The 27,384-nt window shown below is 42.4% G+C and overlaps 1 protein-coding gene across 1 annotated transcript in view; it reads left to right on the top strand.

Annotated features, from left to right (window-relative positions):
• The first annotated feature begins 19,736 nt into the window (after nucleotides 1-19,736).
• The window catches only part of PHLPP1 (PH domain and leucine rich repeat protein phosphatase 1), a 224,731-nt gene continuing 217,083 nt past the window's right edge, over nucleotides 19,737-27,384 (top strand). Inside the window, exon 1 of the mRNA XM_077810741.1 lies at nucleotides 19,737-21,452. Coding sequence (XP_077666867.1) covers nucleotides 19,961-21,452 — 1,492 coding nt within the window. The 5' untranslated portion in view covers nucleotides 19,737-19,960. The remainder of the gene's footprint in view (nucleotides 21,453-27,384) is intronic.

Below are 27,384 nucleotides of genomic sequence, written 5' to 3'. Positions count from 1 at the left end.
GGATCCCCCACTTTCATCCCCATTCCCATCTGGGAATGGTAAAAATGGAAAAGTGTTGTGGCTTTTACTATACTCAGTATAGTAAACAAGAACAAAGGACACACTTCCAGAAAATGCAGTTAACGTGTTTACCAAGCAGTGTTGCCTCACTTCCTAATGATCCATTCCCTCACCCCTTCCGTCCACAAGAACTTCTGGTCTTTATCACAAACCGAGGAGGACATTTTTGTGGAAGCCCCTACTTAAAATGTTGGCTGCCCAACACTGAGGCAGGTGGCAAGGGCATTTAGGCTAAAGAGTTCTTGAATGTTCAGCTGCTTCTGTAGCGTGTGAATGTGAGCACATGGACCCAAACACAGCAATCTGATGCATGTGACCATACCTGAATGGAGCCGCATTTGGAGTCACAGAGAATATGAATGCTATTTAAAAAACTGGAAGATTAATTTTGTAAAGCTAGCCTGTAGGAGAGATTGTGAAAATGTAGTGGAATAATATCCAACTCTTACATACCAAAAGTCATGAAAAACAGGAGAGATTCCAGAGGATTGGAAAAGGGCAAATATAGTGCCAATCTATAAAAAGGGAAAGAAGGTGGTGGAAGCAACTTGATCGCTGAGCAACTCTTCACTGACTGCAGTGTGTGCGCTTGGGGAGTGGAGGAGCATGAAAGGTGCAGAGAATTGGGACCTAGCATAGCTTATTGTTTTAAACTAGCCCTAGTTGGAGGTAGGCCTATTAGATCGTCCAGTCCATTCCCCACGCAGTGTAGGATTGTTCCTTAGTGTGTTCTCTGGTGCTTTATTTGAAAAGTCATAGGCAATGTGGTTTGGGAAGATGACTCCAGTTTAGCAGATCTCACTATTGAGAAGAATTGGCCCCTTTCAATATATTGTCTGTAAAATTAAAGTACGATAAGAAAAGAGGAAACATGCAGACTTTTTAAATAAGATCTTTTGAACAGTCACATAAAACTGTAATGAGTGGGCCAGAAAATGCTACTGCTGTCACTTAAACATCTGCATAAATCTATATAAAAATTAGACCTGGGAAAGAGCTGCTGGGATTTGATTTGCACATAGTTATAGCTGTCTTTAAAAAGGTGTGTTTATGGAATGCTATGAAAAATCAGTGTTATAGTTTGGGAAATGTGGGAATGTTTCTGTATTGCATTTTGTGTTGTAAACAAATAGGTCAGGTACCACAAAATGTAACGCCTGCTCTGTAAGCTCTTCAGTAAGTTCAGCCAAATGTTCTATGCTCACCAGTTGTTGCTAAGAAGCAAAACCTTTTTGAGTCAAGGAACACTTTAGCCTTGTCCAAATAAGTAAAAATAGACTAGGTGCCATCAAAAATAACTGACAATTCTGAAAGATAAAACACAACCACAGCCAGTATTTGAAAATTCAGGTTTCAACATAATCAGATACATGCCTCCTGAGCTGAGTGGCTTGAAACACATATGAGAAGGGGTAGCAATGGTTCCTTGAATAAAGAGCCCATTTTTCTTCTCTACAACATCATCAAAATGGGTTTCTTGTCAGCCAAAAAGAATGAAGCAATGAGAAGCTGGCAGTTTAAGAGAGTGAGGGACTGACCATTTTCAAAGTTCACTGTTGTATCCAGCAAAGTGGAGATAGCTACCCCAGTTTGTGTTTGTAAGTTTGTTCCTAGGGGGGTCCTGTAGCTTGGAGTTCCTACAATTCCCAGGAGGCACCAGAGAAGGAGAAGAATGAGAGTGAGAGAGAGAAGGGAAGGAAGAATGTGAGCGCTGTGAAAGAGTGAAGGGAATAAACCTCACCTTTGCTGTTATCAAGTTTTCTGAGTTTTCCTCAAAGGGGTTCAGGTAGAAAACAAATTGGCAATGAGCATAAGACAATCGGAGAAATAGAACTCTAATTTAGCCAAGCAACTCATGATTTCTGCTGTTGTGATCTGCTGTTCCTGCTCCCAGGATAACTCCACAGGCCTAAAGCCTGCTGTTCTCTGCAACTGTAGCTTGCTGAGAAGAGAAATTTAAAGGGGCAGTGCCTCCTTTGTCATAGTGCTTCTTTTTTGTCATGAAGATGACCAGTTCCAAGATGTGTGAATGACGTCTCATGATAAAAGTCCTTACCTAAAAGAAAACTGCAGAAACTTCTCAATAAGTGGAAAGCGCCATCTACTGTGCTAAGTCACTGTCCACAACACCAGATGTCTTCCAGCCTGCAGAGGTTAATGCAGTCCAATAAAAGTCTGCTACTTGCAAAACTCCTAAGTCTATATCCATGGTGCCTTTATGCTTCTACACATCACATTGCTACCAATGCTACAGATGCAGTGACCTTGGTCACAAGGTAGACTTTCAAGGATGAGTGCCAAGAAATCAGTAAACAAGAAGTGCAACAAAAAAGAACATTTTGCTAAAGTCTGTAAGTCTGCCGTCATTGTTGTGTCTGGAGTTCTCACAGATAAGGATGATGGCAAACTGAACGTGACAGGAGATCACCACTCCACTGCACGCTGCCAAGAGCAAGACAACTGCCATGAGATGAGCATATCAGTGGGTTCTGGTTCACTTTACGCTATCATTCTCAACCAACTCTATGCTGCACTATATGCCAGCTCCCAAAGTGAGTTGCATCCTCCAGACATATACCCTGGAGGGTATAGTGGATCTCCCATCCACATCAGTAGCTATTTTACAGGTACCCTTGAGTACAAAGGCCATAATGCCCAAAGGAAAATCTATGTGGCCCAAAAGGGAGTTTCTGTGACTTATTGGGAGGACTTCCTGGTTCTTGCCAGGAGGTACCCTCTGCCCTTCCAGCAGGAAGTTTCAGCACTGACTGAAACTGGGAGCACAAGGCAAGAAGAGAGGAGGCTGCTGGACTGTAATGCTGTTCTGTTTCTCCTTACAGAATAAATCTTTGTTTCTGGTGGTTTGTCTGGTCTGATGTGAATACACACTGACACACAATGCAGAGCACATAGAGGCACCTCAGGCTCATTTTCCTAAAGTTGTGTAAAAAGCCACAAGGCAGACTTACCTTATCTTGAACCTTAGATGCAGACTCCGTGGCCGCTCTGGAGTGGGAGCACCCACGGGGGAAAATTGGTGGGTGCTCGGTGCCCTCCTTTCAGCACCTCCCCCAGCGCCTCCTGTCCACCGGTGGGCCCCTCCGATCAGTGCTTCCCCCTCCTACCCACCACAATCAGCTGTTTTGCAGCATGCAGGAGGCTGGCGAGGGCGGAGTGAAGGAGCGAGGACCCGGCATGCTTGCAGGGAGGGGATGGAGCGGGGGTGGGAAGACATTGGGCAGGGGTGGGGCCTGAGGGAAGGGGTGGAGTAGAGGTGGAGCCTGGGGCAGATCCGGGGGTTGAGCACTCCCCAGCAGAATGGAAAGTCAGCACCTGTGTCTTGAACAACTTCATACTGGGCCAGCGAACAAGAGGCGGGGTTACACAATGAAACTATTCATGAATGTGTTAAGAACGGACAGGATGTAGATCTTAAGAAAAGTGCTGAACCTGAATAAGTTTCAAATTGTAGATTTTGTTTGTGTGAAGCTGCCATATCGAGTCAAAAAAGGACATTCAAAATATTCGTGTCCTTTGCAAATAACAGAAATCTTAGGAGATGTATTAATAGATGGAAAGAAATGGAACACTTCAAGATTGTCTGCAACTCATCAGCCAGCAGCTGAAGAAGAGTGTGTCGATTTTCACCTTGGACCAGAGAACATCGGTGACACTGATAGTGATGATAGACAATCTATAGCTGTAGGAATTGCTCCACCACCTACTCTTGTTCCTGACTCATCAGGTATTAGGAGACGTGTGAGACAAAGGAGACTGCCTAAAAAGATTGGAAGATTTTGTTACTGGACTCAAGTGACAGATTGGGAAGTGACTGTTTAAAGTTTTATAATGGTTATTCTCAAGGGGAAGTGTGTGTTTTAGCTAGAGAGGTGCAGAAAGCTACACTTTATAGTAAGTTTGTTTCTAGATCATTCTTGTAGCTTTAAGTCCAGGAACTATAATTCCCAGGATGCACCAGTGGAGGAGGCAGAGAGACAGGGAAAAAAGGAGAAGGAAAGGAAGAACGTGAGCTCCGTGAGTCAGTGAAGGGAATAAACTGTACCTTTGCTGTTATCAAGCTTCCCACCAAGTCTTCCTCAAAGGGGTTCAGGTACAAAAATCACTTCACATATCTGCATAATGGTGTGGAATCCAAGATACCCTGTCCACATAATCAGCTGGGTCAAACAATGTCCAGCGTATATCTTTATGGAGCATAGATACCAAACGCCATTGTTCATGTAACTATGATGCCTATTTTGTGTACTGCACCTTGAAATGTCTATGAAGCAGCCATTTTGTTGTCAAAATTACTGCAACTTCTACAGAGTAGAGACACACACACACACACATGCACACCATGCTCTCTTGTGGAGTCTTCCCCTTTATTCTTAATTGTTGTTTTCCTTAATCTAAAATAAAAGCTATTTACACCAAAAGTATATGGTCTACTCCTTGTGATTGAGGAAAGCTCATCAGTGCACAAAGTTATCTCAGATAGCCGAGACATTGACTGTTGCAATGCATTAGCAGACACACACCATACCCCATGATGCATCCCACTCCAGAATAACCCCATGGGTCTCAGGTCATATAGGATCTGCAGGTGAATTCCAGCTTCATGAAAAGGTTGAGCCTCCAGTATTGCTAATTTCAAATGTTCCAAAAAATCATAAGTAAGGCCTTAACGAAACATGAGATAAGCTTAATCATGGGAATATATAACCCTAAATAATTAGGTTCTCCTTCATTTGCCTTTTGGTTTTTGAGCCTTTAGGGTGCACTTTGATCACATTTTTTAGCTTTTCTTGGCAGCCCGAGGGCAAGAAGCATCCTTTCTTTTTAGATGAGTGCTAAGGTTCTCACGTAATCAAGGGACCTCAGGAGCTGAAACTTCAAAAAGAAGCATCAAATATTGTGGGACTCATGATAAAACTGCAGAAATTGGCAATACTGGGCCTCACTTTGGCTGCTTCCCCCTGAATGTGTGAGAAGAAGCCTGAATATGAATTTGATTTTCAAAAAGCTTTGAGTTTTTGCTTTCTTAGGTGTTATTAGAAAAAAAAAAAAAAGTAAAATTGAAGCTATCTTGTCAATGTTGATACTGCCCCTTTAAATGATATAACTATGCATGGTGTAGATTACACAATAATTTATATTCTATTACTGGTGTGAACTATGTACTGTAATTACACTTTGGGCCCTAACATTTTCAAGAGCTAATGAGAGGAATTTTATTATCATGCCAATGGGGACAACTCTCTAGTTACTATGTAACTGAGACATTTGGACAACTTAGAAGTGACAAGGGTGTTATTTCCTAGTTAGTGCCTTAGAAAACTGAAATTATTTACAACAGTGGCAATCGATATATTTCAGAGTAGCAGCCGTGTTAGTCTGTATTTGCAAAAAGAAAAGGAGTACTTGTGGCACCTTAGAGACTAACAAATTTATTTGAGCATAAGCTTTCGTGAGCTACAGCTCGCTTCATCGGATGCATTCAGTGGAATATACAGTGGGGAGATTTATACACATAAAGAAAATGAAACAATGGGTGTTACCATACACACTGTAATCAGAGTGATCACTTAAGGTGAGCTATTACCAGCAGGAGAGCGGGGTGGGGGGAACCTTTTGTAGTGCTAATCAAGGTTGGTCATTTCTAGCAGTTGACAAGAACGTCTGAGAAACGGGGGGGGGGGGGGAATAGTTTTACTTTGTGTAATGACCCATCCACTCCCAGTCTCTATTCAAGCCTAAGTTAATTGTATCCAGTTTGCAAATTAATTCCAATTCAGCAGTCTCTTGTTGGAGTCTGTTTTTGAAGCTTTTTTGTTGAAGAATTGCAACTTTTAGGTCTGTAATCGAGCGACCAGAGAGATTGAAGTGTTCTCCAACTGATTTTTGAATGTTATAATTCTTGACGTCTGATTTGTGTCCATTTATTCTTTTACGTAGAGACTGTCCAGTTTGACCAATGTACATGGCAGAGGGGCATTGCTGGCACATGATGGCATATATCACATTGGTAGATGTGCAGGTGAACAAGCCTCTGATAGTGTGGCTGATGTGATTAGGCCCTATGATGGTGTCCCCTGAATAGATATGTGGACACAGTTGGCAACAGGCTTTGTTGCAAGGATAGGTTCCTGGGTTAGTGGTTCTGTGGTGTGTGGTTGCTGGTGAGTATTTGCTTCAGGCTGGGGGGGCTGTCTGTAAGCAAGAACCGGCCTGTCTCCCAAGATCTGTGAGAGTGATGCGTGGTCCTTCAGGATAGGTTGTAGATCCTTGATGATGCATTGGAGAGGTTTTAGTTGGGGGCTGAAGGTGATGGCTAGTGGCGTTCTGTTATTTTCTTTGTTGGGCCTGTCCTGTAGTAGGTGTCTTCTGGGTACTCTTCTGGCTTTGTCAATCGATATATTGTATTTGCTACCACTGCATTTCACTGTTATGGCCACGGAAATCAAGAATCTTTAATAACCTAGACTTTACAATTTTAAAATGTTTGATTCTTGATGGAGCCTCCTTTTCTTATTGTGAACAATAATGTGTGCAGGGAATTTACTTTATACCTGTAAAGTGTATTTTATTATATTGAAATGAAATTGATTTAGCCATTGTAGTGGCCTCAAGTGGTCCCCCGACTCACGCCCCTTATCCGTCCTGTTCTGCCCCTTAGCTTCCAGAGCAAGGGGCGGGCCCAGCATGGCTCTTCCCACCAGGGGGCGGGGAGTGGTTCCTCCCTGTCAGCGTCAGAGGGAGGCCAGTCCATCCTGCTACAGCCATTCAGAGTTCAAGAACGTTTTAAAGTTACTGATATAGTTTCTTCTCAGTTATGTAGTTCCCTGCACTCTGATTTGCATACCATTAAGGAGTCAGGATTTATTTATATTAGGATAAGGTTATTGCTTTGTAAATAGGGTGGATTCTCAAGTTACGGGAGTCAACTTTGTGTTCCTATATAGCACCTTCCACCTGTGGATCTCAAAGCACTTTGCAAATCTTAAAGGTGACTTGAAAAGGAAAAGAACAAAACATTAGGCTACTGACCAGGTCTATCCTTGAAAACTGTATGATGACTGGAGAACCAGTGAATTAATGACAAGAATTATGAGAGTGAAAGCTGATCAAGTGAGAGGGGAAGGGGGTTTTTAGTGGGACTGTTCAAACCTGTTTTCTTTGTGGGTTTTTTTAACACCTATTTAACTTAAATGAGTATCATGTTGGAGGAAGGCAGCCTTTATTATATGTTCTTCCTGGCCACCTCTTTGGTTTATTATTTATGTTTTTACTTTTCCCTGTACTCATCCTCATCGCATGTGAGAAAGGAGTTAATGGTGAGAGGGGAAAAAGAAGACTTGTGTGTGTGTGAGAGAGAGCGAGCTTTAAAATACACAAATACAATTTAATTAATTAACAAATTAATTATTGGGTGTGAGGATTATGATGATTAATCTTTCCTAAATAGCAACTGGGACTAGGGATGCAGACTGAAAGGACCAAAGATAGATGGGTTGGTGGGGTGTAAGGGAATGAAAAGTTCAGGTAACCAACTTTGTTGTGGTATATTATTCTGTGTAGAAGCTGTAGTGAATCAGAATGTATATTGTAATTAGAAATAAGCATACAGTCATCAAGTGAATCTGCCATTATGGGCCTGATTCAAAGCCCAGTGAACTGAATGGGAGACTTTCTTTGACTTCAATGGGCTTCATGATTGGCTACTGTTGGATGTGAGTATTGTATTATTGTTATTGAGAAATTGCAACTGGTTGTTGGTCAGTAGAGCATCCCATTGTTCTGGATGGCTGAGATGGCCCCATTTCAGTACGATTCTCTTTAATCTGTAGTAAATACAGAATATTATGTAAATGCACAGTATTCAAAGGAAGGAAAGAAATCACAGGAAAACATTAGTGACAAGATCCCCTGCTGTTCTGAAGCAACTCTCTCACTTTTTCTAAAGTAGGCTGCATAAATATTGATTTTCCCTGGGTATGCCCTACATTCATTTGCACAGACATGATAAATGTGCTTCAGAATTAGAGATCAATCTTACTTTCCTGCACAGTGAATATATACACATTTCGGAGTGCATGTAGATAATGCAAATTCTCAATTCTCAAGCCTACCACTTAATCATTGAGTTATGTAAGAAAAATGTTATTCTTAGCTATTCAATATTTTAAAATATATTTGCATTAATCCCAATAAAAACCATTTAAAATGTATTCAAATCACATTTCAATTATAATTATCATGCCAAAGTTTCCTGTATTTTCCCTTTATATTTATTCATCTTATTTTTAATAAAATACTCTATTTTCGTGAAGTTGTAACCCGAAACATTAATATAACCACGTTGCTTTACTACCCCTTCTCCCTTAACCTTGTTGTGGTTTCTATTGGTTTGAGGCCATGGGCAGCCATCCTTGACTCCATCCAGCACACCTCTCTCACCCTCTATTATTCTCCCTCTCATAACTCAAACACAACGGAATCTTCAATGAAAATGAAAGGGAACAAATTCAAAATTGATAAAAGGAAATACTTATTCACAGAATGACATACCAGAACTCGTTGCTACACAATATCACTGAGGCCAAGATCTTAGCAGGATACAGAAAAGGACTGGATAACAAACATATCCAGAATTACAATAATAAATATTATTTTAAAAAAAAACGAGTTTTTAAAGGGATAGGCACCCTCATGCTTCAGGGCATAAGCCAACCTCCAGCTACAGTTGTTTTGGAAGAAATATTTTGTGGGCAGCTCATCCCACAATTGCAGGGGGGGTTTTCACCTTCCCCTGAAGCAAATGTCACTGTTGGTGACAGGACACTGAACTAGAAGGACCAGTGGTCTGATCCAGCAGGACAATTCTTATTTTTCTGAATAGAAAGGAATAGTATTTTTTCTTTCTGAATACTGACATTCTTCAAATTTATCGAAGTGTGAGCAAACATGTGACTACACCCATGTACTTTGCAATCCCTCATTGTGCTCTAGAGTCTGCACTGACTTCCAATCTATTTGTGAGTACAACTGAAGTTGCTGATTTGATCTGTAAAGCTCTTCATGGTTTTTATTCTGTGTTCTTAGAGATTGTGAGTGAAATACTGGTCACGCTGAAGTCAATAGGAGTTCTGTCATTGACTTCAGTAGAGCCAGGATTTCCCTCTGCCTTTCTCGTGTGTTACTGTGGAAGTTCAGAACTGGGACATGCAAACTAACAGCCCCCAGGTTTGACTGATAGGGGGCTGAAGCAGAAGATTCCTAGGGGAGGACTCTGATTCGGAATTTTACTCCTCCAGCCTCTCTTGGTTCAATAAAGCTAGAATGTGTTGCCTTATCTATTTATGAGGCTCTGAGAGGGTTGCTCGAGGGGTTTCTGGGAAGCTGTATGTATGGGGGATGTTAATTGCTTTATTGTCATTAACTGGTGTATTGATAGTTAGAATTTTTGTACTTTGATTTTTATTTAATTCACCAAAGTATGAATCAGAAGGAATCAGAATTGACGGAGAACAGGTAACGCATCTTCTCTTTGCTGACAACTAATACTAGCGAAGGACACGGCAGAACTGGAAAACAAATTGCAGCAACTGCAAACACTTTCACGTGGCATTGGGTTGGAAGTGAACAAATTGAAGATGAAGTGGATGTGGAATGAGCATAAGGAATTATTCATAAGGAATCACCACTGTAAATGGGAAAGAAATCATGGACAAATATATTTACCTGAGTCAGCAGCTGAGCAGAGACAACTCATTCGAAGGGGAATGCTGTAGGAAGAAAAAGGCGGAGTGGACAAGTTTCAACAAAATAAAGGCATCTCTAACAGATGATGAACTGCCCATGAAGAAAAGGAAAGAACTGTTGAACTCCACTGTTGTGCCAGCAATGATATACAAAGCAGAAAGCTGGTCAACAATGAAAGCGGAGGAAGAAAAATTTGCGAGAGAGCAATGGAAAGGCGAATATGTAAGATATCACTCTGTGATCATATACCGAATGAGGAAATCAGAAGGTGTACAGAGGTGACCGATGTAGTGCAGGTGATGTATGACACAAAGCAAAGATGGGTGGGTCATGTAGTCCGCAGGCAAGACAATAGGTGGATAACCCGCATTAGTGACTGGATCCCCAGAGACTACAAGTGATCGCTGGGCAGACTGAAAACGTGCTGGGCCAATCCCAGGAGAAATTCATTTGGCCAGAAATGGAAAGAACGTGCTCACAACAGAATAGAATGGTGTGGTGTCGACTTGTGTTCGTGGAGGGAGGGACGAGGACAAGTTGGACAAAGGTGAAGTATGAATATTGTTTGATATTTAAGTACCTTTTAATAAGGTGTATATTTTATGTGCTTAAGCAGCTAAATAAAAATAACTTTTGAAAATGAACTAACTGATGCATTTTATCTATGCTTTTAGTTAATTATTGTAGAAGCAGTTGGAGGCGGGTGATAGGCACCTTGTACAAATGGAAAACAATAAATAAACATTTAGAATTTTTTCCTTCAACTGTGCCCACTCTCACATCAAAATTTACTCTATTCAGATTTAAAATATGGGAATTTCTAAATTCTTAGTCTCTTATCACAAATCCTCTTTTAGCACTAGAGACTGTGACATGAATTATTTAAAGAATTTGCTTAATGGAAGCTTGTGATGCTATAGTGAAAAACTGCTAAATACTGTGGGTCATTCCAAACTTGTTAATGGTCGCTGTTCAGGTTTATCGCTGATGCTGAAACCAACTGTGTTTGAGTCATTGTGTTAGGTTATAGCTTTCTGAATCCACACTAATCCTGTTAGATTTATTAATGATGAATTTGTACTTCAGGGAGTTGTACAGTTCTGGAACACAACAGAAGTTTGAACAAGCAAATACCAACCTAAGGGGAAAATACTTGAGGAGGGGGAAAGGGCATTATAAGCTTTTGGAGGAGAACCTTTTAGTTTTTTAACATGCAATGGGTAACAAAACTTTTTTTCCCTTTAAATAAATAAACAAACAAACAAATCTGTATTTAAAGACAGGAGAGTGGACGGCTGGGTAAGAGGATTAGTGAAAACTTTCTACTAATTAATCTTTCAGCTCTGAAGTCTGGTTTTGAGATTAATCCAGCACAAATTATAAACAAAATCTTTAATAAATGTTGCTTTCATTTTAAGACAATACTTACTGTAATAATTTGGAATATTTGATATACCATCGAACATACTCCTGTAGTTTATAAGGCTAGGTGTTTTTTTTTTTCTGAATTTGTTTCTGCGGGTGCTGTTTTTAATAGCATCACAACTCACCATCAGCAGCTGTCTCGAACAACACAATGGAAAAATTTAAAAGAGGCCTGATGTTTTTATTTGTAGTTCTTTAAATCTCTCCCGACACATGTGATGTGACGCTGTTCCTAGTGCTGATAAAGGATCAACATCTTTGTGTTGGGAGTGACAGATATAATCAGAATAAGTTGGGGCCTTCTTAAATTTGCTAATGCATCCACACTTCTGAACTACTTCATGATAAAGCTAACACAGTATTACAAAGAATTATATATTAACAGTCTAGCACAATTTGGAAAAATACAATGCACAATGCTGATTATTTAGGAAATCCTTGTCTCATTGAAAACTATATGATCTAGCTACACCAAGGACCAACTTGAAATACTGGTCTTAGCCTCAAACTGGTCCTGCAGTTCCCATGACTGGTGGGAACTGCGGGACATTGCAGAAGCAGCATCCTTCATTCTTGGGTTAGAGGGAGCCTTCCATTACTTAACAGAGACCCCAATAATCAGAAATGACAATGATGAGCCTCTCTATGGAGCCCTATCCAGCCTGCCAAGTCAGAATGAAGTTAGTGACATGGGCCCAGATCCTTAAATGTATTTAGGTTCCTAACTTCCATTGAAATCAAGGAGTCTAAAAACCTTTGAGGATCTGGGCACTGGTTCCAATTCAAAGAGTAGAGTCAAGAGCCACATATTCACTCTCTCCTATCTAGATTTCACAAATGAGAAACAGAGGGCCTGGAATCTACTCCCAGCTTTGAAACTGACTCACTGTGTGACCATGGGAAAGTCGCTTAACCCGTATTTTGCCATTTTCCCCATTTGTAAAATGGAAATAATTATGCTTATCCATCCTTTGGTAAAATGCTGTGAGATCTACAGATGAAAACTTACTATTGTAAGATAATTGGGTTTTTCAGCCTGGAAGAGGCTGTGGATTTGAAAAGGTGGGCAACCATTGCCAGAAATTATTGTAGGGGTTAGAAACAGAAAATAAATACCAAACAAAATTTCAGGATCTCCCCGGCTCCCTAAAGATACAAATGCAAGTGTAGAGTATTATATAATATATGGCCTAATTCTTTTAGTCCCCAATTCAAGAAAGCATCCCTATTGAGGCATGGCTCTTAAGCTGATGCTCAACTTTAAGCAAATATTTAAGATTACATATGTTCTTACATGCTTTCCTGAATAATTATGGACTTATGCACTTCCTTAAGTACTTTTCTGAATTGGGGCATTAGACTATTGATAACACCTTTCATATGAAAACACTGAATTGCATTTACAAAAAAAAAAAGACATTAAATTGCTTTATTTTATATATATATAAATATATATATTCTCATCCTTTCCCTACTTCTTGGATTATTTTCACTGTTGAAAATGCTTTGTCTTCCGTTGCAACATGTTAACACTTAAGCAAGCCTCTTGCCTCTTTCTCTTTAGGGAAATTCTCTTTCTCTAGCAAAAATAGGCTATTAAAAAACAGAGCTGAACAAGGCTCCAGATACCTTAGTACAGAGCTGCTGAATATTAAGTCCTCCTTTCTGAACTAGATGTTATTTCTTAGCTCCCATATTTTACCTTTTTCCCCCTTCACACATTAACTGGGATCACTTCAATGTTTTCCCCCAACCCTTCATATCCCTCCCATTCTTAAATATAGATGCTCATTAGCAGCAGTAATAAAACCTACTTACAGCAGGGAAACTATGAATATGATCTGTAAGTGTTCACCTGCTTTTGATCCAGCACTGACTCACCAGTAAAGTTTTATTTATTCAAGGACTGGAGAATGAGCAACACTTGCTCAATGAGGGCACAGTATTATACCATTTTTAAATTTAGTATTTAAAAATGAAGAAATAATTGCATATTCCATATAACAATAAACTTCTTTTTTAAATGTAGTAAGTTATCCGACTAATTATTTAATAAGGACTACATAATATGTACTATTCTGTTCCAATGGATAAAAAGACAGGATTGAATTGCAAATCAAGACATTCATTTTAGCTAAAACTAAGAACTGTACAATTGCAAGTGCTGGAGGTTTAATAGAGTCAACACAACAAAGTGGCATTGAAGTGAGTTGACTGTGGGCTACATTCTCCCATCTATTTCTGCAATCAAAGAGGAGCCAAACCCCTAGAAACCAACTGGAGCCCCTACTATGCCCTCCTATAGGTGTACTTTAGTTTCAGGGCTCCATACAGATTTGTGGGAATCAGGGAGTAGCTGCTGTACTGCAGACTTCATAGATGGCTGAATGGGAGTTAATACTACTCCAAGCATAACTGATATGGCTGGGTCCCCTCCCGAGGTGCTACTGTGCAGCTACAGAATGCAGCTGATGGCAGCAAGCCTTATATAGCCATGCTACCACAGCAGAGGTAGGCCAGTAGGGAAGTGCAGAGAGTATCTCGGGCCTGGTCTACACTTAAAATTTAGGTTGACTTGGCTATGGTGTTCGGGGGTGTGAATAATTCACACCCCTGAGTATCGTAGCTATGCCGATGTAACCCCTGGCATTGACATGCCTTTTGGCTAAGATCAAGTGTAAGTAGTCTCTTGGCCTATCTAAGGCCGTGATCAAGTGTCTTGATGTTTTTGGTCTTTTGGCCTCGAGATGAAAACCTTGTCTGTGTCTCTTAGACCTTGAAGTGAAAAAATTATCTTAGCTATGCTGATGTAACCCCTGGCATTGACAGGGCTAGGTCAGTGGATGAATTCTTTCACTGACCTAGGTACCACAGCTCAAAGAAGAATTTTCTGGATTAACTACAGTGCAGTTGAAAACCTTTCTGTTACTGTAGGAAGCATCTACACTACAGCGGAACAGCTGCAGCACCATAGCTGTGCTGCTGTAGCACCCTAGTGTAGACATGTCCTTTCATGGATCTACTGGTCCCAGCCAGGGCTTCCAAACAATCTTTTTTCCCCTTGTTGCCTCTAATCTTCTCTTCCTCTGAGAGCTACATGTGAAAGAAACTCTAGCACGGGGTGGGCAAATTTTTTGGCCTGAGGGCCACATCTGAGTATGGAAATTTTATGGTGGGCCATGAATGCTCACGAAATTTTGGGTTGGGTGAGGGAAGAGGTGAGGGCTCCGGCCTTGGATGTGGGCTCTGGGGTGGGGCCAGAAATGAGGAGTTCAGGGTGCGGGAGAGGGCTCCAGGCTGGGGCAGGGGATTGGGGTGTGGGTGAGGGGGGTGAGGGCTCCGGCCTGGGGTGCGGGCTCTGGAGTGCAGGAGGGTGGGACCGAGGGGTTTGGAGAGTGGGAGGGGGATCAGGGCTGCTGCTTACCTCAAGCAGCTCTCGGAAGCAATGGCATGTCCCCGCCCCTCTGGCTCCTATGCAGAGATGTGGCCAGGCAGCTCTGTGCTAGGACTAGGACTTTTCCTCTTGGAAAAAAGGAGGCTAAAGGGGGATATGATAGAGGTATATAAAATCATGAGTGGCGTGGAGAAAGTGAATAAGGAAAAGTTATTTACTTGTTCCCATAATATAAGAACTAGGGGCCACCAAATGAAATTAATGGGAAGCAGGATTAAAACAAATAAAAGGAAGTTCTTCTTCACACAACGCACAGTCAACCTGTGGAACTCCTTGCCTGAGGAGGTTGTGAAGGCTAGGACTATAACAGGGTTTAAAAGAGAACTGGATAAATTCATGGAGGTTAAGTCCATTAATGGCTATTAGCCAGGATGGGTAAGGAATGGTGTCCCTAGCCTCTGTTTGTCAGAGGGTGGAGATGGATGGCAGGAGAGAGATCACTTGATCATTACCTGTTAGGGTCACTCCCTCTGGGGCACCTGGCATTGGCCACTGTCGGCAGACAGGATTAGGGTGACCAGATAGCAAGTGTGAAAAATGAGGACGGAGTTGGGGGGTAATAGATGCCTATATAAGAAAAAGCCCCAAAAATCGGGACTGTCCCTATAAAATTGGGACACTTGGTCATCCTAAACAGGGTATTGGGCTGGATGGACCTTTGGTCTGACCCAATATGGCCATTCTTATGTTCTTATGCCCTGCCCACAGGCGCTGCCCCTGCAGCTCCCCAAATTGGCCCCTGGCTGCCCCTACACGTAGGAACCAGAGGTGGAACATGCTGCTGCTTCCGGGAGCCACACAGAGCAAGCTCCCAACCCCACTCCCCAGCAGGAGCTCAAGGGCTGGATTAAAACATCTGAAGAGCCAGATGCAGCTCCTGGGCCAGAGTTTGCCCACCCCTTCTCCAGCAGATTTATCTCACTTTCACAGGCCTACTGTTCTCTTCCCACCAGTTTTTCTGTGGGACGGTATACTATGTCCCCTCATTTTTATGTAGTTTTTAGTCACAATGATTTCATAATGATAGACTTAAACTATTTTTTTTTTCAAAGTGTTTCAAGTTCAGAAAATTCTTCATCAAAATTGCCAGATTCTGCTGGGAAGCCTCTAGATTGTGAATCATCCCCTTTCCCACTATTCCTTTTTATTGTTTAATAATAATAATCAATAAAAATATAGAAAAGCAAAGAAAATATTTCATCCACCTGTCCTGAGCTACAAAGATTAATCTTGAGAGTATCGCAGTATAGCAGCAGTTAATCCCTATCAACATTTCCAATTCCAATTTAAAAAAAAAAAACCCTGGTAAGAGGAGAATTAAGGTTGTAAATATCTCTCAACTACTGGGAAATAAATCCTAAAGAGAACAGTGTGGTTTTCACTAAAGATACAAATATGAGTCTGAATGTTCAAAGTTAAATTAGAAAATTAGAAAATATGGGAAAAACACAACTGGTGAAATTCACTTTCCCACATCAACTCTAAGTAATCAGGCTTTATACAAGTGAAGTGTAGGGAGGCAGGGTCAGAACAGAGACTTTCTCATCAAAATTCAAAAAATGTGAATGCCCACAACCACCACGACTTCTTTGCCCTTGTGCCCCAACTCAGGGATCACATAGTCCTGGGGCTTTTGCACCTGAATGAATTTTATAATGCAGTGGTAAACCAAACAACCTTAACTTTAATCCAGTCCACCCTGTGGACTTCAGTAGTTTGCTACAGTGAGATAGGCTGGTGCACCTCATTTTAAGGACCACAGTAATATAGCCAGCCTATCAACAAGAAAGTATCATATAAATCACTACTCAGTTAACAGAGTTGTTTTATGGATTTGAGTAGTTCTGTGGGCAGAGTTATGAGCTGGATTCACAGATAGCATCAGTTAGCATTGCTCCATAGATGCTAATGGAGCTATGCCATTTCACACCAGCTGAGAATCTGAAATGAGGTTGTTTGGATGACTGTAGCCATACATATGCATACTATTTAATACTGGATTTTCTGTATGTTATGGATTTTAGTGTAATCTTAACTTTGAACTTCCAGGTTTTCTAAATATTTGTTCTATTTGAGAAAACTGTTGTTTCCCCCTTTAGATAAATATTTACCAGCTTAACTCCAGCTCAGCAAAGTATTTCCTGGAAAATTCCTTTCCTTTTTAAAAAGGCTTAATATAATACTAAGTGACAACAGTCTCTTTGGAACTTGCTGTCTCCCTCTTGCTTGCCCCAAGCCAGGATCATTCTGCCCTGCCTCCTATGTCCTTCTCTCTCCTCCTCCAGTCTCCCCAGACAAGTTTCTCATATACCCCATTCCACCCCCTGCTGCTCTTCAGATTGGGCCATCTGTACTGGGGCTGTGGTGTCTTGGCAAGGACCACAGGGGGTCTCGAACTGTTCAAGGAAAACACCTTTGATAACTAAATAATTCTGGTAACACCCTTTTTGTTCACCTCCCCTCCCAAAAAAGTCAGAACACATCACCACCTGCAAAGTGTATTTGGACCTAAAATCTTGGAGAAAAGAGATGGTTAAAGAAATATATTCTGATTTGGACTCGTAATCTTTATTTTATGTATTTATACTATTTTAGGTCTTGTGTATAGTAAGACTAAAGCCTGAATCTCCTCTCACTTAAATTGGTTTAAATCAGATCAGGAGTAACTCCAGTTCAGTCAGTGGCATTACAGTTGTGTAAAATCAGCAGAAGTGAAAATAGAGAATGTGGAAGGAAGTGGAGAATCAGAGTCTAAATATCTGGTCTGTGATATACTCAAAGCTGCACTTATGCTGCATATTGCCCCTTTCAAAGTTGTTTTTGGACATAAATCTGAGCCTTTAATGGCTGAGTGCAGCATTCAGCTGCTGTTAATTTATGTTCTGGATGTGATTCTGGCTATCTAGCTTAGAAAGAATTCCAAAGATGCTTTTGCTTTCAATTAGACCTAAGGATATACACAAGATAACTGCAGATTCAGAACACAGCAATTAATTTACAAATCACTCTGTTCTAAAGGACAACAGTCTACCAGTGAAAATAAACTTGTAAGCCTCCTTTGGACACATATTTTACAAAGATTAAGATATATTTACATCATAAATTCTTTATAGAAGACCTTGAGTGTTTTCTGTGGAGTGAGCAGCAGACTTTTACAGGATAAAGATGATGATAATGTACAAATGGACACAATCTGCTTTGTTGTTTCTCTTTACATTATAAATATGTTTTTTAAAAATCACAAGTTTTGCAGTAGGTTTCATAGGTAGTGTTTCACTGACCCTAGAGAGATTATTTTAGGGTTCTTAGTGGTGAAGATTTGTTTCTGTCTCCCATAATGTTGTTGATACTTGGTTAATTGCCAAAAGCAATTAGTTTAGTGCAGTCTGTAACATTTTAAACAAATATTTGGCAAAATGTTTTACTACAACTTTACAAAATGTACTAAATGAGGTACAGATCTCAAGCAGTTAGAACCTGATCCTGGGGACATTACTTGGCTAAAACTCCCCCTTAACTTCAGGAGCAGTTTTGCCTAAATAAATATTGTTCGATTGTGCCCCTACAATATTAAAACTCATACGTTCACATAGTTAAGTGTATTTATGAGATATTTACAATTTTAATACATTATTTTATTTTGAGGCATATCTTTTTGAACAATTTTGCAGAATCATTTAGCTACTAAGCAATTTTTTTAAACAAAATACTTTAATTCAATTTTCAGTGCTTGAAATGGGTGCCAGACCAACAACCACTTCTCTGTGCACCAAACATAAGCATCAGCTGTACAAGTTTTTTCACAATTGTATGAGTTTTTCCATCCTGGTTCTAATCTGAAGAGATCATTCTCTATAGATGAAAAGGTAGCTCCGCCTCTTCTTATTAATTTGTTGGCCTCTTTACTGAAACAGCAAATAAGGTTGCCATTTCAGATTTTTAAAAATTATGTGGATATGGTAAATGGACTTGTGAGATTGTTTTACATAGGCTCTCAAGAAGCTATCAGCTGGTAATTACTTTCAAACACTGTTGCCTTCACTCAGTATTAAACTAGTGAAAGGAGCTGCATGTAGGTTTCATTATCCCTTGGGCCATACAGGTTCCCTGGAACAGCTGGATTTATTTTTGAGAAAGCTCTGGATAAAATATAATCATTGGGTAAAAGGCAAAGTCCTAGTATAGATTTTAATACTAATTAACATTCACTACCACTCTTCATATGGCTTAAGTGACTTCCCCTGGGCGTTCTAGCTAATCTATTCTTTATTCAGTTTCTTAAACCTCATTGCGGTATCTGAGAATAAATGAATTTGAGTTCAGTACATTTATGATCTGGAAGAAGTGTGAAGAGAGGTTTCCCAGCCATAGTAAATCGGTTTCAATGATTAAAAGGGAAAGAAGATCATGCCCACTATCCTAACCAGGCCTCTGAATGCTGCTATCATCAATAACTGTGGAAAACGTCAGGCTGGACTTAAGCACGCTGGGGAATTGAGCAACGCACAGGGGGAGGCAACTGTGCCTGGGGCCGGGTGCTGCCAGCTGCGAGGGGGAACCCGCGCGGGCTGGGGGCGTGCAGAGCGCTGGGGGAGCAGAGGCCAACACGAGACTACAGGCAAAGCCACCACGGTTTGTGCGGCCGCAGGTGAGGCATTTCTGACAGGGCCCCCGCCCTGAGGCAGTCACACGATCACGTGCGGGCAGGCGGGCGCGCCGTGGGGACAGGAGGGCGGGAACCTCGCTCCTGTTGGAGAGAGAAGAGGGGCAGGGGATGCTGGGACTTGTAGTTCGTATGTGGGGGGGTGCCCTATGGGGGCCGGCCGCGGACTCCATTTCCCAGAATGCCTCGCTCGCCCCCTGCCGTCACCTTGAATTTATCATCGGCGCTCCGCCCCACCGCGCTAGGGATGGCGTCAAGCTGGGACGAGTATTCATGAGCCCACCCCCTTCGCTCCTCCCTGGATGCTATTGTAAATAGAAGGTTGGGGTTGCTTAATATTCATGAGGCTCCGAGGAGGGAGGCGGGAAGGCGGCTCCTCTCTCTGTCCCTAATGGCGCTCGCGACAGCTGTGGAGCGCGGCTGAGCCGAACGCGCGGAGGCACCGACCGACGGAATGTTCCCAATTGCTACATAATCCGCCTCTGGAACGCGGCGCCTCTCTCCGTTCTGTTTCCCCGCCCCCCTCCTCCTCCGGGCTGGGAGCGGCGCTGCCCCGGGGAGGAGGCGGCGGCGGCATCCTCAGCCCCCGGGCAATGGAGCCCGCGCAGCAGCTAGCGAGAGAAGCCCCGGCGGCAGCGGGGAGCAGCGGCACCGCGGAGCAGCAGGGCAGCTCCCCGGGCGAGAGGAGCCGGGCAGCGCCAAGCACAGAGAGCAGCGTGGAGCCGCCCGGCGGCGCCGAGGCCGGGCAACTAGAAGGCAAAGCAGCCGGGGGGCCGCGGAGGAGACGAGGGGCCGCTGGAGGCTTCTCTCCCCACGCTGCACTGATAGCCAACGGGACTCAGGCTGCTCCTAGCCGGGGCAGCAGCGCCAACTCCCTGCTGCTGAGGAGAGGGAGGCTGAAGAGGAATCTGTCTGCCGCCGCCGCCGCCTCCTCCACCTCCTCTTCCCCGGCTGCCCCTGCCTCGCTGGGCACCCGCAGCCTGGACAGGAAAGCACTGCTGCTGAAGCCGCCCCGGCAGCTACAGCCGCTGCAGCCCGCGGAGAGGGACTGGGTGCGGCGGGACCTGCGGCGGGGCTGCGTCCATGTCTACGAGCGCCACATGTCCTACCTTCGCCCGGTGCTCTGTACGCTGGAGACCACGGCGGCCGAGGTGGCGGCCCGGCTGCTGCAGCTTGGCCACCGGGGGGGCGCCGGTGTGGTCCGGGTGCTGGGTAAGGCGAGCGCGCAGCCCCAGCAGGAGGTGGCAGCGTTCCCGGGGGAGACGCTCCCCGGCGCCGCGGCTGCAGCAGACCTGGGCAGCCTGACACCGCCCGATCCCCCGCCTGCCAGGCAGCAGCGGCCGGAGCACGATCAGAGGCCAAGAAGCCGCCGGGGGACCCGGCACGAGCTGGCCCGGCAACCGCCGGGGGACAACGCGGAGGCGGCCCCACCCGGCCGCCTAGCACTGAGCGGCAGCGCCGGGGAGAGTAGCTGGGCAGATCCCCGGCCGAGTCCCTTGTCCTCCGACTTCAGTCCCAGGGCGCCGCCGCCCGCCGAGCTCTACCTGGCTGGGCCGCCGCTATCCTGCCCCTCCCTCCTGGGCGAGCTGGGGCTGGCCGGCTCCGACACCGAGAGTTTCAGCCTCAGCCCCAGCGCTGAGAGCGTCTCCGACCGCCTGGACCCCTACAGCAGCGGCGGCTCATCGTCCTCCGAGGAGCTGGAGGTGGATTCTGCTGCGCCAGTGGGGGCAGGGGCAGGTGTGGGGCCGGGCAGGAGCCATCACCGGCCGGGCGAGTTGCCCTCGGTGCACCCCCCTCCGTGGACAGGGTGTGCGGGAGAAGAGACCCCCGGGGTAGGGATGGCTGCGGCAGCCCCTGCCGGCTCCAAGGTGTCTCACTTGGGAGGAGAGGCGGGCGCCTCGTCTCCCCTGCCCTCGGCCTTGTACGTGCAGTTCCACGGGGAGACCAGCCGCCGGCTGGAGGCACACGAGAAACCCCTGCAGATCCAGAACGACTACCTCTCCCAGCTGGGCTTCCGGGACCTGTGGAGGGTGCAGGAGGAGGGCATGGACTCCGAGACCGGCTGCCTCATCCGCTTCTATGCAGGTGAATAAAGGGGTGTGCGTGTAACAGGGTTGGCTGGGCGCGGGGACAGCTCTGCCTAGCAGAAAGACCGACACTAACCTTTGAGTAACTAGACATCCCCAGCTGAGTACCAGGGGAGTTACTTTAAAAACTGCATGCATCAAGCTGTGGACTGTTTGTTACAGTTGCACCAGAGACATGGTGGGTAGCCTGTATTTATTACAGTGTATTTGTAATTATGTAGGGCCCCCAAAGTGCCAGGTGCTTTACAAAAACATAGTGTGTCTCTGTTCTGAAAAGCTTACAATGATTTTCTTCCCTCCCATTTATTTGCTGTACCAAATTCCACATCCCGGGAACCCCACCCCACCGAAAAACCTGATTAATGTTCTGTTATCATTTATGGCTAGACTCTCATGAAAACATATCAGTCAACTTTAGCAAAAGTCCCTGTTATCCAAAACTCACATCATCTGAGCGAATTCAGTGTGTCTGATGCTGTTTGAGTCATGAAGGTTGTACTGTAATGTTGCAGAGTTTTCTTCCTCCTCCTAAGTGAAATTTAGCATCTGCAGTTAACCTTAAATCAGAAATTCTAATATTGTGTGTTACTTCTGTTTTCCACAACTCTTTGTTAGGCTGAAAAGGCAAAACAAGTATTAAATACTAATTTTTATCATACAAATAGCTTAGCAGTATATTCTACATGGCTTTCAACTGTTTCTTGTTAAAACATTAAGCTGAGGGCAGGGCTGCATAGAGATATGTCCTAAAGATGGATCTTCAAAATTCAACCACTTTAGGGTTGTAATTGTACAGGCAGCATAAGTAGTTCCTGTGAGTTGATAAAAGTGCATATTACTGAAAGCTAAATGCTGTATTTACATTTAAAAAAACTTGTTAAAAGCAACTGCTAATGTTTGAGCAGTTTATACAGAACAGTCCTGTCTGTATTAAAAGCATAAGACAATAACCCTGGAAGTGTATATGCACAAAGTAACCTTTAAGAATATATGTATCAAAACCTTGGTCACATAAATTTTTAATGAAACTTTGCTGTGTGGCTTACCAAGCAGAACTTGGGAAGTCACTTGTTTTAATTTTTGCACTGTAAATATGCACTATTTTGTGTTTGTGATACCTGCTTAAAAACATGCAGTGCCAATTGAGTTACTGACTTAATGTAAAATGTCAACCATATAGTTGCATAAATAGTTTGCATTTAATTTCCTTGCCATCACTTTAAAAATGAGGGGAGAGAAAAGAACTATTGAACATTCAAATACCTGCCATATATTTGAATATGTGGTCACCTGCAATAAGTGAGTTTATATCAATGTGTATGTCTTAGAAGTTGGTACTTTTAGCCATTAAATAGAAAATGACAGACACAGCATGTAGTGACAGACACAGCATATAGGCATTGCTGCTGTTGGACCTGACTGGACCATGAAACTTGCTTTCTATTGTGTACTACTTAAAGCTGCAGTACTTAGGCAGCCGTTCTTGTGTACTCCAATAAATGCAAAATGAACACTTTGGAAAAAAGTCTAACAGTAATACACTAGATCAACTCCCCCTCCCTTTTCAGTCTGATGGTCTGATGCTTAAGAACATAAGAATGGCCCTCCTGGGTCAGACCAAAGGTCCATCTAGCCCAGTATCCAGTCTTCTGACAGTGGCCACTGTCGGGTGCCCCAGAGGGAATGAACAGAACAGGTAATCCTCAAGTGATCCATCCCCTGTCGCTCATTTCCAGCTTCTGGCAAACAGAGGCTAGGGACACCATTCCTGTCTATCGTGGCTAACAGGTTCATCAGTGGCTATCTTCCATGAATTTATCTGGTTCTTTTTAAAACCCTGTTATGGTCTTGGCCTTCACAACATCCTCTGGCAAGGAGTTTCACAGGTTGACTGTGAATTGCGTGAAGAAATATTTCCTTTTGTTTGTTTTAAACCTGCTGCCTATTAATTTCATTTGGTGACCCCTAGATTTTGTGTTATGAGAAGGAGTAAATAACACTGCCTTATTTACTTTCTCCATACTAGTCATTTTATAGACCTCTATCTTATTTCCCTTTAGTCATCTTTTTCCAAGCTGAAAAGTCCCAGCCTTATTAATCTCTCCTCATCAGAAAGCTCTTCCACACCTGTAATAGTTTTTGTTGCCCTTTTCTGAACCTTTTCCAATTCCAATATATCTTTTTTTGAGATGGGGCGACCACATCTGCACACAATATTCAAGGTGTGGGCATACCATGAATTTATATACAGGCAACATATTTTCTGTCCTATTATCTATCCCTGTCTTAATTATTCCCAGCATTCTGTTTGCTTTTTTGACTGCCGCTGCACGTTGAGTGGATGTTTTCAGAGAACTATCCACAATGGCTCCAAGATCTTGAGTGAAGGAGTACTTGTGTCACCTTAGAGACTAACAAATTTATTAGTCTCTAAAGTGCCACAAGTACTCCTTTTCTTTTTGCGAATACAGACTAACATGGTTGCTACTCTGAAACCTGTCTTTCTTGAGTGGTAACAGCTAATTTTGACCCCATAATTTTATAAGTATAGTTAGGATTATGCTTTCCAATGTGCATTACTTTGCATTTATCAACATTGAATTTCATCTACCATTTTGTTTCCCAGTCACCCAGTTTTGAGAGATCCTTTTATAGCTCTTTGTGGTCTGCCTGAGTCTTACAAAATTACTAAAGATAGTTATCATCTGCAAATTTTGCCACCTCACTGTTTACCCCTTTTTCCAGATCATTTATGAATATGTTGAATAGGACTGGTCCCAGAACAGACCCCTGGGGGACACCACTATTTACCTCTCTCCATTTTGATGCTTCCCTTAGGTTTCTAGCATGCACCGTAGCAGTATCTTCACTGCAACTAGAATATTGCTCAGTGCAGGAATTGGTTGGGGTGCGATGGATACCTTGGGATCAGAAAGAAATTTAAAACTGTTTCAGGTGGTTGTACGCTTAATGTCTTCACTATGCAGTAACTGTGGAATTAAGCAGGTGTTGCTGAAAGGAATGTTTCTTTTTTCTAAACTCATTATTTCCATTCCACAATTAAGTAGGAATACACAAATCTGGTCCCAAATGGGGTAGCAACTCTGTTTGCACTTCTGTATGCTTCACAAACTGCACATTATTTAAATAAAATTTAAAAAACATGAGCCTTTTACAGTCTTGCTCACACTCACTTACATATTTTAATGTTAATGCATGATTGTTTTAATTTAAAAAGATCCATACAATGCCAAAGTTCTGAACCTGTAAATAATTATTTAGGCATGGAATAATCTTTGTGATTTTATCCACTTGATAGAAAATTTAACAGCTTGTAAAAATGGAATTTCCTGGCTTTAAAACACAACTTAGCAGGATAAGTTCATACGATGGAGTATATAGTGGATTAAAGCAAATTTAAATTTGAGTTACACAATCTCAAATATTGCTTAGCATACCATTCTCAAGCACTTTTAAACAAGAACCTTTCACTCAGTTTTAGATTCATATTTCTCAGGATGACCTGTTTTAATAACCAAATTATGAAACCCCTATAATAAGGTGTCTGTAATAGAATGGCCACATTAATTGGTAATCTATGCCATCCAAAACTAGTGATTAAACATAATGGACAACTTTTAATCATACCAACTTCATGTAGCAGTTTTGGCTACTTAATTAAATTCTATCTCCCTTTAATATCCTATTTCTCAGGCAAACAGGTGTAACAGTAAGCAATAGTGGTGAACTGACAATAAATGCACAGAGAAACGAGATGGGTGAGGTAATATCTTTTGTTGGACCAACTTCTGTTGGTGAGAGACACAAGCTTTCAGGCTTACACACAGCTCTTCTGAGCCACTAAGAGAGATTACCTCACCAACCTTGCATCTCTAATATCCTGGGACCAACACAGCTACAACAATACATAAAATAAACGCACAGGACAGAATTAACAAAAATTGGCATAGGGAAGTGTTGAATTATTCCCTATGCTAGTCTGGTCCCCTATATTCTAGTGGAGGGTTTCACCTAAGAGGGGTGGAAGGAGCAGATGCCCCTGACGTCGGACATTTCTGACTGTGATAAGCGGTGTGGTTACAAATGGTGACTCATAAAGACCCTGATGGTGGAGGGTTCTGAGGGCTGCTCTAAAACAGTGTACCCCTTGTTCTCCATGACCATCGTTCTCTTGGGTGATGCACCAATGGATGGAGGTGTTGGTGCTATGTATCTCCACAATTTCCTGAAGATACAGTGGGAATTGGTGTACTCCTTTCCCTGGTCACTTTTTTCTTTGCTTCCCTGATATACTAAAATTGTGTTACCAGAAGCATGCCTATGCAAGTTGAACATGAGTAATAAAGGGCATGGTTACTAATCTGAAACTTACAAGTGTAATGTCCAGTAAGGTATTGATATTAGCGTCCAGATCTTAGTGATACCACTAACTTTAGAACATGACAGAACCTGTTATCTTTAAAAAACAAAACAAAACAAAAAAAACTCTCCACCCACCCACCCCCCTTGCAAAATGAAACTGGAAAAAATTGAAGAAAAATTTAATAAGTTTTCTCCCTTTAATAAAAATGTTTAACGCTTTAAGCGGAGGAAGATGTTGCAACGCTCATATGTAGCACTCTACCAGCATCTTATATTTTAAGTACGTTTCTCTGTGTGGAATGGCAGCTTTTAAAAAAAAAAACCAAGCAAACAAAATGGAGAAACTTGTCGCTTGACATTTTTATTGTAAAGTTCTATATTCTACACGTAATTAGGAGGAAGCATGTTTACTTAGCTCACTTCAAGATGTGGCTTGCACATTTCCAATATTTCTCCATCTCCCTGCTCCTCCCTTATTTTTAAGATCATGGAGGTGTTTAACTCTCGTCTTAAGCTCTGTAACATTTAAAGTTATAGTATAACTCTGTTGAAGTGAAACCCATCTTTTGGGCCTTAAGGGCCTGATCCTATTCTCATTGACTTCACTGTGAGCAGAATCAGGCCTTAAGTGACTAGTCATGCACAGTAACGTCGTGCTCGGTGGGAATCTATTTTTAACACTTTCCTCAAAATCCAAAATATTAAATCTTAATTTTAAAGGATGTGGTTACATAGCTTTCTGATGAGGTATTATTTTACTGGATTATGGAACTCAGTAATAATCCATAGTGCAATTATACTCATGATATTGTAGCTGTGAGACCGATTAGATCAGAGTTCCTAAATTTATTCCTTAAACCGTACGAGTGGCTTTGATCCAACATGCTTTTTGAACACCAAGTATACTGTCCCTTACTGCTCTGTTTACCAAAACAAAATCTTGTGAAACGTTCTCCGGGTGGACTTGACTTCTTAATTTTTCAATGCAGGCACAAATGTGTTGCTAGTATGAATAATTTTAAAATGAACAGATCATTGTAGGACTAATGACTTTGAGTTTTTAGGTCAAAAGAAAGCTTAAAAGGGTTTCCTTAACTTATTCATGCTGAATTCTGAATCTGCGCACTGTAAACAATGTGTTCTCTGAAATGATTTCTGAAAACTTGTATTTTGCGACTAGCATTTGGGGCTTCTTTTTGGCACTTGCTGAAATGTGGCATTACTTTTGACCCTGAAACTCGGTGTGAGTCATGAGGCTTCCATGCTGCTGGTGTCATCAAATACCGCTTTTCAGTAAGATTGCCTATAGGCAGAATATTGAGAAATGCCAGTTATAATAAAGAACTTTCATTTCAAACATGGTTGTCAGATCTTATTTGAGAAATGCTTCTTGTCCATATGACCTTTCAGAAAGCAGTGTTGAGAAAAATATGTTCAGCTTTATATCAAACTTCTTTTTGTTGTAAAATATGTCAGTCTTCCATTCTTATCTCAATCTGGGGACGATTAAGACATTAGTCAACTGGAATGATCTAATTGGATTAAAA

This window comes from Eretmochelys imbricata, chromosome 2 (assembly GCF_965152235.1).
Source record: "Eretmochelys imbricata isolate rEreImb1 chromosome 2, rEreImb1.hap1, whole genome shotgun sequence".
NCBI lineage: Eukaryota > Metazoa > Chordata > Testudines > Cheloniidae > Eretmochelys > Eretmochelys imbricata.
Note: the sequence above shows the minus strand (reverse complement) of the source record. Positions and strands in the feature narration are given on the sequence as shown.